Here is a 12,422-nt window from a genome sequence, read left to right on the forward strand (position 1 = left end):
TTAAATTTATGTACCCGTGATGAAACAAGTGTCCTATGATCCTTCCTTAAATAATACACCGTAACGTTTATTCTCGCCGCTTCTTCTCGTCAAAATTTCTATTTTTATTGAACCTTTGACGCGCGCTCGGACAAAACTTCCCACATTTCCAACAGCAATGGAAAGCAGCATGCCTAAATCGAGAAGGGGGAATTAGCCAGTCAGCGCGCGGCGTTTGTGCCACGGTAGAAATGTGCTACCCAATTACCAATACCAACCAGCAGAGGGAGCCATGACACCGCCGGTGAAGTGTAACGTTCCGATTTATTAAGAAGTTAACTGATTTTAAGATAGGTTTTTTTATTACATTAGTTACACGTGTCCATAAAGCTCGACGTTTTGGTTATTAAATGTTAAATGTGTAACCGTGTCGCTAAAACCATTAGAACCGGAATCTAGCAGTGTTTTATGCCCAGCTACTTTCAGCTGATATTCATACTAACGTTAGATAACATATTTGTGTCTGTAGTCAATGATAGAGTTTCATATCTGTATGAGACGATAATATTTACATGGGTTTTTATAAACCGTAAAGTGACTAGTGAACGGCAGCACTAACTAGCTTAGCTAACTACTTCCTGAGTTTAGGGAAGGGGCTTGGTCCCGTGCCTGCGCCCCGCGAACGCGCATCAAATTAGCATCGATGAAGTTTGTGCGAACATGGCGGATTTCCTGCCGACCAGATCCGTGTTAAAAGTTTGTCTACCCGTCTGCCTGCTCAACAGCGGCGAAGGGGAACAGCTCCGAAAGTCCAAAGAGATCGACAAATGTCTTTCCCGGGAGAAAACGTACGTAAAACGGCTGGTAAAGATCCTGCTGCTAGGCGCTGGCGAGAGCGGCAAGTCGACTTTCCTCAAACAAATGCGGATCATCCACGGCCAGGACTTCGACCAGCGAGCCCGAGAAGAGTTTAAAGCCACAATTTACAGCAACGTTATCAAAGGTAACCTCGCTGTTTACGACAAGTAAGCCTGTATGGGGAAATCAAGCGTTTTGATGCGACACAGAGCCCCTAAAAGGGCGCTTAAAATGGATGGGAAAGTTTTCACATCTGTTAGCAGCGCTGGGCTGGGTGAGAGGACATACATAAACACTCTACATCTGCTGTCGGCACACCCATGTGAACCGTTTTTCTGCTCGAACCTCTGCTTTTGTAGGAGATCCCAGCCGTATAACCGTAACACGGTTACACTTTTCTTATAGCTACATACACCCTGTATTTTCAAATATCCATAGGTAAGTTTTGTTGCTCAACAACTAGCGCAGGGATGTAGCTAATGGAGGGTAAATCACCACTGCGTTATGTTCCTGTTTGGCCACAGGGAGTAACGTTACTCTAACCGGGACATCTTGGAGTACAGTACGAGCAAAGGCTAAAATACTACATCTATTTGAAAATAGGGTTATAAATATAAAAAAAATACACGTTTGAGTTTATTACAGCAACGGCTTGAATCGGAGCTGCAACAATTGGTGAATTACTCAGCTAGTCTTGCAACAATAATCAGCACGTATATTGACCATTCATGAATATAAATTTTAATAGTTTATAGGTAAAAGTGGCAAACATTTCTAGTTTTTCTTCTTCTTTTTCTTTTTTTTTTTTTGAAGGTTTTGGTGCTTTTCTGTGCTACATATACTAAGCCGAATATGTCATGGACACATTTGGAGAGTTCCAATTAGTATGCTGGAAAATGAATTTTTTGAATTTACATTTTTTCTAACAACTCGAATCATCCAGTAATGTAAGCTTCCAGAGTATTGACGATGATTCTTGGCTGCAGTCCTAATTATACATATTTGCGGCACTTTAGCTCTCATTAGCATCTGGCTATCTTACATGTTAGGATGCCACCAGCGTTTCTCTCTGATAGTCATCTCTTTACTTATTTACCAGGTATACGTGTGTTGGTGGATGCGCGAGAGAAGCTGCACATCCCGTGGGGTGACCCAGATAACAAGCAGCATGGGGACTTGGTGATGGCATTTGACACTCGGTCGGCGAAGATGGTCACCGGTCAGCTGGAGACATCTGTTTTCTTGGAGTACCTGCCTGCCATCAAGGCCTTGTGGGTGGACTCGGGCATACAGAATGCTTATGATCGTCGCAGGGAGTTTCAGCTGGTAGGTGGATGATGAATAATTTTGGCCCAGTTTTTTGGCCCAGCTAGCACTGATAGGAACTTCTGTTTGTTACTCTGGAAGACAACTCTCTATAATCAAATCTAGCTAAGGTTTTCTGTTTTCAGAAGATGGGGATTCCAAAAAGTCAGAGTTAGAAGGTGGGGAAAACGGCAGTGAAAATAGAAAGTGAAACTGATTTTCTTAATTCAGTCTCCCTTTCCTCTCTCCCTGTATCTTTGGCTTTTACTCTGATTCTGGCACACTCTCAATGTCTCTCTCTGCTGAGCGGTCAGACATGTGATTGAGTCAGCTTCCTGTTTACACCTCTCCCCCCTCCTTATTCTTGGCTTGCACTGACTTACCTTAGAAAACCGGTTGATAGTGTATTCAGGTTTACAGTGGCAAATTTCTGTTTCTTAGGGTTGAGGGTACAACCAGGTGCCGTTTTAAAAATTCTAAGTGTGCTGATGGGTGTTTTGTCAGTCTATAAGAGCTGTTAGGTCATGTGGTGACCTTTAGACATTTTCTGGCAGTTGAGGAAGTCCCACTGAGGAGAGGTGACACTCTTCTTCCAGTTGCTTTGATTAATAAGACAAAAGCAGATAATTATAAGTTTTCTATCACTTACATAAGTCTGAACTGTTCTCAATGGTGTTTTGTTAGTCCACCACACTTACACACAGTCAGCTTTTTGGACCTGGTTGTGCGGACAGAAAAGAGTGATCAGAGTAGGAATGTTGATCTGTAGTTAAACAGCTTTATGCTTACAAACAGAACCCTGGTTCTCCCACGTAACATTATTTGCAAGGACAGGGGCTCACATTCATGTGTGTAGAGCTTACAATTATTTAATACATATTGATGTATTAAATATCAGAATATTGAAAATCATAATTTCCTGAACAAAGACATGGAGAAAACACAAAATATCAGATGACACAAAGTATATATCTATTGTCTAATGATAAACAGCCTGTAACTTAAAGTGCATAAAAATAAATCATGGTATGGGACACAAAACTAAATGTTTAAAAAAAATCAGCAGAGAAAATTCTGAATGAAAATCTATAGAAAATTGGGAAGAAATGCAAAGTACCACATTAGAAGAAAGTTACCAAAAATGCAGGTGTCAGCCAAATTTATGTTCATGGGTTTCTTTTTTTTCCTTTTATAAATTGAATAACTTTGACAACAACTGGAGATAATAAATGTTGAGGGCTTTATTGTTACATTTTAACATTTACATATATTTGTGTTTTACATCTTTTTAATTTAGTCGTTGTTAACCCACACATACTCGCATTACTCCACAGTGGAAAAAATTGATAGGCAGGAAATCAATCAGCCACCATGATGGTAATTATTTGTCATTTGTCAAGCTTTTTATAAATCAGTGCAACTCAAATGCAGACATTATGTAATTTTCCTTTTCTTAATTTGTAGTAAAGTTAATATTTGGACAATATGTCAGACAAAACAAGTTATTTGAAAGTCTCACTTTGGCCTCTGTTAAAATGTTAAAAATGAAAGGACTGACAGTCCTGTCAGAACTTTACAATGTGGCCAACATTATTAATGAAAATAATTGTCTGTTGTGCTTTATTGGGTTTAAAAATTTGGAATGGCTTTAAATTTTAGATTTATTTCTCCGATTGTTTCTGGTGGGAGCTGTTTGAATGTGCTCGTGTTTGGACTAATTTGTCCCTCTCCCAGCAGATACAAACCATTGTGTTTTCACCAGGCCCTTTAAGTATTTGCATGACAAATCACACATGGCTTCAGGCTCGTTTCTACTTACCATTAAAACACACATATAGAATGAAACCAATCTTGGCCTTTTTTTGCTTTAAGTACAGTTCCCGGGCCCTTTGAAATAATAATATAAAAAAGGCACAGTAATACATTAAAAACAACACAATCTGACAACATTTTAAGAGGTACTATGCAAATGACTCTCTGACGTTATTTTAACATGTTTCAGTTTTGCTTTTACAGCTCAACTCAAACTGCAGCCGCTGTCATGCTATACAATCAACGGAAAGAGCTTGGTCTGATTGCTCTTCGTGTTTCTCTTCTCCTTTTTTATGAGTGATTGAGGATTTCAAAACCAATGTAGCCTCAGATTTAACCTTCTGTGTTTAGGCAAAGCCAGAATTAAGATGAGCTTCACAAAAACATTGCTCTGCTGTCTGTAGGCTTTAGCTTAGCGCCATGCTACTCCTCCCTTTTGTAATCTTAGCCTTGCATGCACACATGTGCACAAACACACACAGGTTTTTCAGGTCATGTTAGTTTTTTAAAGATCAAAAGGTCAATGTAGAATCTTCAGCTGGGGAGGCGGGATGGCTGCTACATGGTAGAGATAGAACCCCAACAATCACTAATACTGTGTTTATTCTAGTATGTCAACTACTCCATCAGAATCTTACAACATGGGTGTCAGTTTTCTATGCCAACCATGCAAAATGTATGCAAATCAATCCCCTAAAAAAGGTGTGGTAGGTTACAGTAGAGACAGTGTGGGTCACAGGAAAGATGGCTTTTGCTTTTTGAAATGGCTTTTGTTTCATGTTGAACATGGAATACACAGCGATTTAAAAACAAAAAAAAAACAAAAGCACTTCAGTCTTGGCAGCCTCATGTCTGAGCTTGCACAAAGTTCTCATGAAAAGAATCAGAATGGCCTAGAAAGAAAAAAACCCTCTACACACACACACACACACACACACACACACACAGACCTAGCCACACTTCTGTGTACATCAAAGAAACACTACCAAACACGTGTATACTGCTGTACCAAATACTTTGCAACCGGCTTCAATTCCAGAGAGCAGACTGAGCTCACAGGCAGCCGGACATGCATTTCTGAAAGAGAAAATAAACAGATTACCTGTGTGTGTGGTGGGGAGGGGTTGTATGAACAGCGGGGTGAGGACCAGTTTGAGCAGAGTGACGACCGGTTTGCGTTATCTACCCTTGATGTGAGGATATTTTGTCAAAATGAGGACTCACATTCTTACATCCCTTCAAAGAGCCTTTGGGTGTTGAGTCTTGGTTTTAGGATTAGGGTTAGATTTAGGTTTACATTAGAGATAGGTTAGGGTAAGGGGCTAGGGAATAACACTTTGTCAGTGAATTTACTCACTATGATGAATCTACAATGTGTGAATTTGTGTGTGATTTGTCTATTACTTTATAGCTTTATCCAAAACGGCAACAAATGTACTCTGGCAGATGCAATAACAGATAGTAAAGATATATGTACTATTTATAATTCTAATCACTGAATGTAACAAATTGTGTGAAATTAACAGAAATTCCTCTTCTGTCCTGTCGCAGGGTGAGTCAGTGAAGTATTTCTTGGATAATCTGGATAAGCTTGGTGAGCCGGTAAGTTGTTTCTGCCTGCACAGATTGGTATAATCAGCCATGTACATGTTATAGTTAATATTGCAACATGCCCAGGCAGCCTAAGGTTAGCGTAGATGGTTGTTCACCAAAAAAAGTGCCGATGTTTTCTTGAAGAAGCTCCTATTAGCTGAGCACTTTCCTTTGAGTGATGTCACCTCAGAGTTGTTGTACATATTATCAGTGTTATGGTACATTTTAGTAGCTATAATGCACTTTACTATGGCAGGTGTTGAAAACTCTTACTCTCACTTGAAAAACACTCTTATTATTTCAGATTCGGTTTGTTGAGGTATTAAAAGATTTCAAATCTTTTTGTCACTGCTGCTGGTGCACTGGGTAACACTGTTGCAGCAAGAGGGTTCTGGGTTGAAACCTTCTGGTCACCCGGGGCCTTTCTGTCTAGAGTTGCAGTTAGCATTCTTCCCGTGCCTGCGTGGTGCCTCTGGGTACTGTGGCTTCCTTCCTCGTTCTACAAACATGCACTTTAGGTCAACTGACCACTGTAAATTGCCTATAGGTTTGAATGTTAGAGTGTGTGTGTGTGTGTGTGTGTGTGTGTGTGTGCGAGTCTGTGGCAGCCCTGTGACACACTGGTGACTTGTTGAGGGTGTACCCTGCCCCTCGCCCAGTGTCAGCTGGGACAGGCTACAGACCCCTCTCGACAACATTATTATTCATTATCTCTTAGTACATTAGCCTCTACTTATAGGTGCCCACACAAGAAGATACACTCGCATTATAGTTCATTTTAATTTATAGTTAATTCTTCTTAGTAATGCTAATTTGCCTCAGTTATTATCATGAAAACATCTTCATATTAACCCACAAACTATGAATGGGCTTAGGAGGATGATTCAATAGAAACCAGTATTGAAATGGTAGTAATAGTAAGATAGTAATATATGAAAATAGTCTAGTTAAATCCCCACCAGATGTAATTTCAAAATGGTATTTCTATATTTGAACATATGGGTTGTTAATGCATAAAATACTTTGCTAATATTTAAACAAGCATTTCCCTATAATGTCATACATATTTCCTCAAAGATCATAAGTGTCAGTTCTATATAGGTATTACTTATTTAAGCCCATTCTTTGACTATGACTATCTACATGCTCAGTTTAATTTTGGTATAATGAATTTTAAACAAAACCAAATTCTTTTTAATGTAAGTGTGAAATGTACGTTAACATGTAAGCTTCAAAAAGGACGGTTGTATTTTATTTTACCTCCTATGTGTGTAAAGGCACAAATTCACTTAAATCTATTTTTTGTTTCTTAAACTTCCTTTCTGCTTTTTCTTGCACTTGCATCTCCTGAAATGTGAACACTTCTGATAGGACTTTGCTTTGATGTTTTCTCCTTGACTTAGATTTTTGTTGCCTTGTACTTCACTTGTAAGTGAATTCGCTTTGGATAAAAGCATCTGCTAAATGTAAATGACTGTTGACCTGTGGATAATTGTTGATTGTGTCCTTCCGTGTCTCCACCAGAGTTATATTCCGAGTCAACAGGACATCCTGCTGGCCCGTAAACCCACCAAAGGCATTCATGAGTATGACTTTGAGATTAAAAATGTTCCCTTCAAGATGGTGGATGTGGGGGGGCAGCGATCAGAGCGAAGGCGCTGGTTTGAGTGTTTCGACTCTGTCACCTCCATCCTCTTTCTCGTCTCCTCCTCTGAATATGACCAGGTGAAAACGCAGCATCTCATTTCCTGTTCCCTACAACCAAGCACACCCACACTTGATATAGACTATTATGTGTCACATTATTTAGTTCTGGTAGATAATGTTTTGTGACCTTATGATAAGTCATCACTGTGTCTGTATGCGCTCTTGTATTCTATAGAGTAGTTGTTGATACTGCAGAGTTTTATTTCGCAGCATCTGTGAACCTAACTCCAGTTTGTTTCCAGCAGAGATTCTTTGTTGCATGTCTTCAGCTCTTTTATTTGCCTGGGCTCTTTTTTTCTTACTAGATACACACCTTTTTAAAGAAATTGTATAAATAATATAGGTAACAGCTCATTGTCCAGTAGTATAGGAGTCAGTGTATTAGTTCCTTTCACAAAGGACTGAAGTATCATGTCTCTTTCCTAATTATTCTGTCTCAGTAAAATTATAGTTTGTAGGGTTTCGCCAGAGCAGGGAACTTAGCAGAAATGCTTGCAAGATAAAAAAGCCTTTTTCCAGTGCACACAATAAATGAATTTGGGTTCGTACAATATCCACAATGGTTAGACTGCACTGTTGATATGTTGAAATTAGTGATGTTGCGAGAACCAATTCCAAGTTGATCACAAAAATCTCAAAAACACATTGGTTCTTGTTTTTTATTGTACAGATGGTACCGGAAGTACGATACTAGCTGTTGTAGGAACTGGAGAAAGTTATTTCTCTTTCATAATAAACTTAAGTGTTTTCTGACAGTAAAGAAAAAAGCAGAAGAAAAGTAATGCTACAACAAAACGTGGGATGCTGGTGTTGACAGGAGCTGCAACACCTCTGCTGCATTTGACACGTTTTATAGAAATCTTTTGCGTTTGAGTCAGATGATTAGGAACAAGTTATCCACTAACAAAAGCTGCTACACAAATGGTGTCTCAGAGTGAAAGGAGGAAACACCTCAAGCTTAGCAAAGCATCCCAGACATCCAGATCAGTGCAAAGAATTCAAGGTGAAAGTTTCAGTTTTCTATAAACGTGTTGTCAACATATACACTGTGTGTGTGGGCGCACACACTTACGCTTGGTGGCAACTGTGTTAACACTCTGCATGTGTTGTATGCTCCATGGTTTTCTTTGAGCTATAACTTTATACCTCGTAATTGAGACCCCCTAATTGTATTTTCACTGGATGAGGATGTTAAGCAGGACAGTCAAGTATAAAGTATACAAACACACACACTGAGCCAAGCAAGCTTTTCAGACTTACTGCAGAAGAGATGCTATAACGTTACCACAACAAAGGTTGAACAACCGTTTCTTTAAGAATTATTTAACAGTTCAATCCCACCATTGTTGCAGTAATAGAATAAGAAGGTTAATACTGAAACCCATCAAAGTCATTGATTATATTATACATTCAATAATATAGAACCAATAAATAGACTGACACGGACATTTTATAACTGCTCCCTAGTTGGCAAGCTCTGTAATTGCTATACTGGTCTTAAATCATCTCAAACCTAAATTTGGCGTTCTTTAAAATTACATTTCCAGTTACTTATCAACCAGGGTATACATAATAATATTCTATGTGTGGTCATATTGACCCAGCTTTTGTATTGGTTTTTCTGTAACAGACAGTTTCACTTCTCATTTGCCTTCATTCTACTAACAGTGCTTACTATACAAGCTATTCATCAACAGGCTGACCCAGCTTGAGTGGGTAACAGTAAGAAACAGTTTAGCCTGACATACTGCCAAAGCTTTCTGGTTGCACTGTAGAATTTATGTTTTGCATATCCTAAGTGCCAAAATAGACTGGGGAACTTGCGAGTAGATGAGGAAGAACAGGCAGGCACCATATCCAAATTCCACCCCCTTGTTCTTCCAACTTAGCTTCCAACTTGTTTTTCACGTTCACGTGTTGAGGTGTCCTGCTTCTCTTTCGAGGGACTAAGTGGTAGAGCTACATAGACTTTCAAACAGGATTCTTAAAGGCAAATTAGGGCTATGTGAATATACCCAGAATGTCATATAAAGCATTGGTAACATGAGCAAAAAACTATAAATGTATATATTTCCTTTGTTTGTTGACCCTGGAAAGATTAATTATCTAAATATATCAGTTTGAAATTGTTTTAAGCCTTTATATTTCTTTCTTTGATACTTGTTCCTATTGTCAGAACTATAACTAAAACTAAAAAAAAACCCTATGTGATGATACATAGGGGGTTGAGGCCTTGTCTGATTTCATAGGGTAAAAGATCAACCACTTCCTATTGTACCACTGTTTATATATAAATATCCAAAAATACAGTTAGTTGGGTGAAAAAGTTTGCATCCTCTTATTTTGAAATGGCGAAAAAAAACTTTTTTTAATCAACATTTTTAATGCACATTTAGCTAGTACACATGTTTTATCAGAACCTAATTGCTGTTAATTCTTTTATTAACGGGGATGCAAACTTTTGCACTTATGTAATTTTTATTATTTGACTTTGTTTTAACATACACTCCTAGATCGGTTTTCTTACTTATGATGATGAAAGAACATTGTACTAGCTGATGGTGCATTGTTATGATGTCATCAGCATGTACTTGGCATATGAATCTATGTTTGGCACTGAGTTTTATTTTTACTACTTTATTTGCGTAACCTCTCTGTTTTAATACAGGTGCTGATGGAGGACAGGCTAACTAATCGGCTACGTGAATCACTTGACATCTTTGAGACTATCGTCAACAACCGTGTCTTTGTCAATGTTTCGATCATCCTGTTCCTTAACAAGACAGACCTACTGGAGGAGAAGGTGAAGAGCGTCCCGCTCAAGGACTATTTTCCTGACTACACCGGGACGGAGCACAGCCTGCCAGATGTCCAGAGCTTCATGGTGGACTGCTTCCGGGCCAAGAGACGCGATGCCGCCCAGAAGCCCTTGTACCACCACTTCACCACTGCCATCAACACGGAGAACATCAGGCTGGTGTTCCGGGACGTCAAAGACACCATCCTCCATGACAACCTCAAACAGCTGATGCTTCAATGACCTCTGTCAACCTGTGAAAGTAGAGGACCTGAATTGGGACAAACCACCTGCTCACTCCTGAAGAGGATTTAGGAGAGTCCAGCCTCAGAAGAATCCGATACAAGTCAGCATTCTTCTTCAGCCATTTTTATGTTAGTTTTTACTTGCCTTTTTGAAGAGTTGACTTCTTTTTAGTTCAGGGTTTGATAGTGGAATAAGTCACCAGGACCGAGATTCTGTGGTTTAAAAAAAAAAGAAAAAAAAAAAGAAAAGAAAGGCAGGCAGGTGGTTAACATGTTGGAGATCATCTGAAAACCTCTGCTGCTTCATCGAATGACTCTTCTCTGACCTGAGCTTTGTCTTACATCACAATACTCACTGGCGCTTTTCAACTCGCAAGGTGCTTGTACTGCTGTCAGTGCCTGGCTGTGAAAAACTGCTAAACATTTCACAAACCGGGCATGTATTTTCTAAACCAGATATATAACTTTGTCAAGCAACAAACACAGGCAGTAACCGTGCAGGCATAAGTACTGGGACTGCCCAACATGTAAGCAAAGAGTAAGGTGATCAAAACGTTAGCAAGATTGTCACAATCAATTGGCCAGTGCGTGTTTAAGCACTGACTTCTTCTATTCCAAAGTCACTCCGTGATTTTTCCTGCACTTCACAGTGCCGAATAGTTTCTAAGTCCCTGTAGTCTGTAAAATGGAGGGTTATGATTTGGAGGCTGCACAATGTAACGTTTTTCCCCTCCCACCGAGCCATTATTGCAGGGACAGGATGAGTTAAATGAGAGTAAAAGTGCTCAGAAAAGTTAAAGATTTGTTGTGGAAATGGGCTCCAGCACCAGCACCTTGTCTGTGAAAAAAGTTTTCGAGAAGCGCAAGACTGAATCTACAATGTGTGTCGTAATGTCTTAGACGAATCACTGTTTAAATTGTGCGTTTGTGCCTTTTTTATTTTTTAGAATTTAGGTAACTCATAGCTTCCTTAAACAGATAATTAGGATGCAAGTTTCTGTGCACATATTTTGTTTTGTTTAGAGGGTAATGAAATTGCCTTCGTTGTCACGTTATTTCCTGCTGGTCTGCCAGCCAGTGAACATGCAGTCCACTATTTTCTCAGGGTTAAATTTAAAAAAAAAAAAAAAAAAAAAAAACAGTGTAAAACTTGTGACTGTTGGTAAATTAACTAAGTGATCTGATTATTATCTGGGTGGTATAGTAGTGTTAGCCAGGGGGGTAGTGATTGGTACGCCATCTCCCTGGTTTTCACCCCTGAATACTGGCCCAGGACCCCCACCCCACCCCTTTTTTAATTTTTCTTTTGCATTAGATTTCATGTAAGGGACAGACCTCCCATTTGTCTGAATGTCTAATGTCTATTAATTGATGTACAGAAATTTGGTCTAGATTGTCTTCATATACTGTAACCAACATTATAAGAACCCACCATGTGAGAATTTCTGTGTTGGCACTGAGATGTGAACCTATGAAAAACCTTTTTACACACAATCTTGTGCTGTTTAAAATGTCCTTTTTAAAATTCATTTTGAAATTTATGGAAACAAAATGGCTACTGGAGTTGAATCCTTTTTTTCAGCAGCTGTATTCTGTAAGGGGCCGGGCTTTGTTCGAGGGCACCTTCCAGGCACTGTTAAAATCTGTTTGTTTGTTTGCCAAATCACCCCATGTTTTCTTGGAACTGTTCACATCGACAGTAGTTTCTCCTCTGAGCTTCAGTTTGCTTCCAGTCCTGGCCTTGTACATACTGTAATCTGTCGCTATGTAAATAATATCCAGGTTTATCTCCTTATATGTAAATGGTTGTAGAAATGCCATATTGTTTTCCATTGCAGGTGTGTTAAAAATCACTGCTTTTTCATTGAAGATTACTTTGTGATGTAGATGTATTTGTGTAACTTTCATCCCCTGTTTTGGAAATTCATTCCTGTGTCAAGTCTAATGCCACTCTAACCTTCAATAAATACACTTTTCTAATGAAATGAGGCTCCTCTTTATAGTTATAGTATTATAGTATATTTTCCTTTGGCATGGTAATTATTTAGCATTTTTCTGTGTTAGAAATATGCAAATATGTGTTTGTAAATGTAAAGTGTGCTTCACGTTTACTCTAAAATTTTAAA

General features: G+C 39.0%; 1 protein-coding gene across 2 annotated transcripts; it reads left to right on the forward strand.

The window, feature by feature from the left end:
- Positions 1–651: 651 nt before the first annotated feature.
- Positions 652–12,281, forward strand: LOC137105427 (guanine nucleotide-binding protein subunit alpha-13). 2 transcript variants are annotated; one of them, XM_067487602.1, is made up of 5 exons: positions 653–982; positions 1,937–2,163; positions 5,506–5,556; positions 7,072–7,272; positions 9,923–12,281. In XM_067487602.1, exons 1-5 carry the CDS (start codon positions 700–702, stop codon positions 10,292–10,294), a joined length of 1,134 nt encoding a protein of 377 aa, XP_067343703.1. In that variant the 5' UTR covers positions 653–699; the 3' UTR covers positions 10,295–12,281. The 2 variants fall into 2 exon arrangements, with proteins under 2 accessions (XP_067343704.1, XP_067343703.1); XM_067487603.1 differs by lacking the exon at positions 5,506–5,556 and having other exon boundaries at positions 652–982.
- The last annotated feature ends 141 nt before the right edge of the window (positions 12,282–12,422 follow it).

The sequence above is a fragment of the Channa argus genome, chromosome 20 (genome assembly GCF_033026475.1).
Source record: "Channa argus isolate prfri chromosome 20, Channa argus male v1.0, whole genome shotgun sequence".
NCBI classification, from domain to species: domain Eukaryota; kingdom Metazoa; phylum Chordata; class Actinopteri; order Anabantiformes; family Channidae; genus Channa; species Channa argus.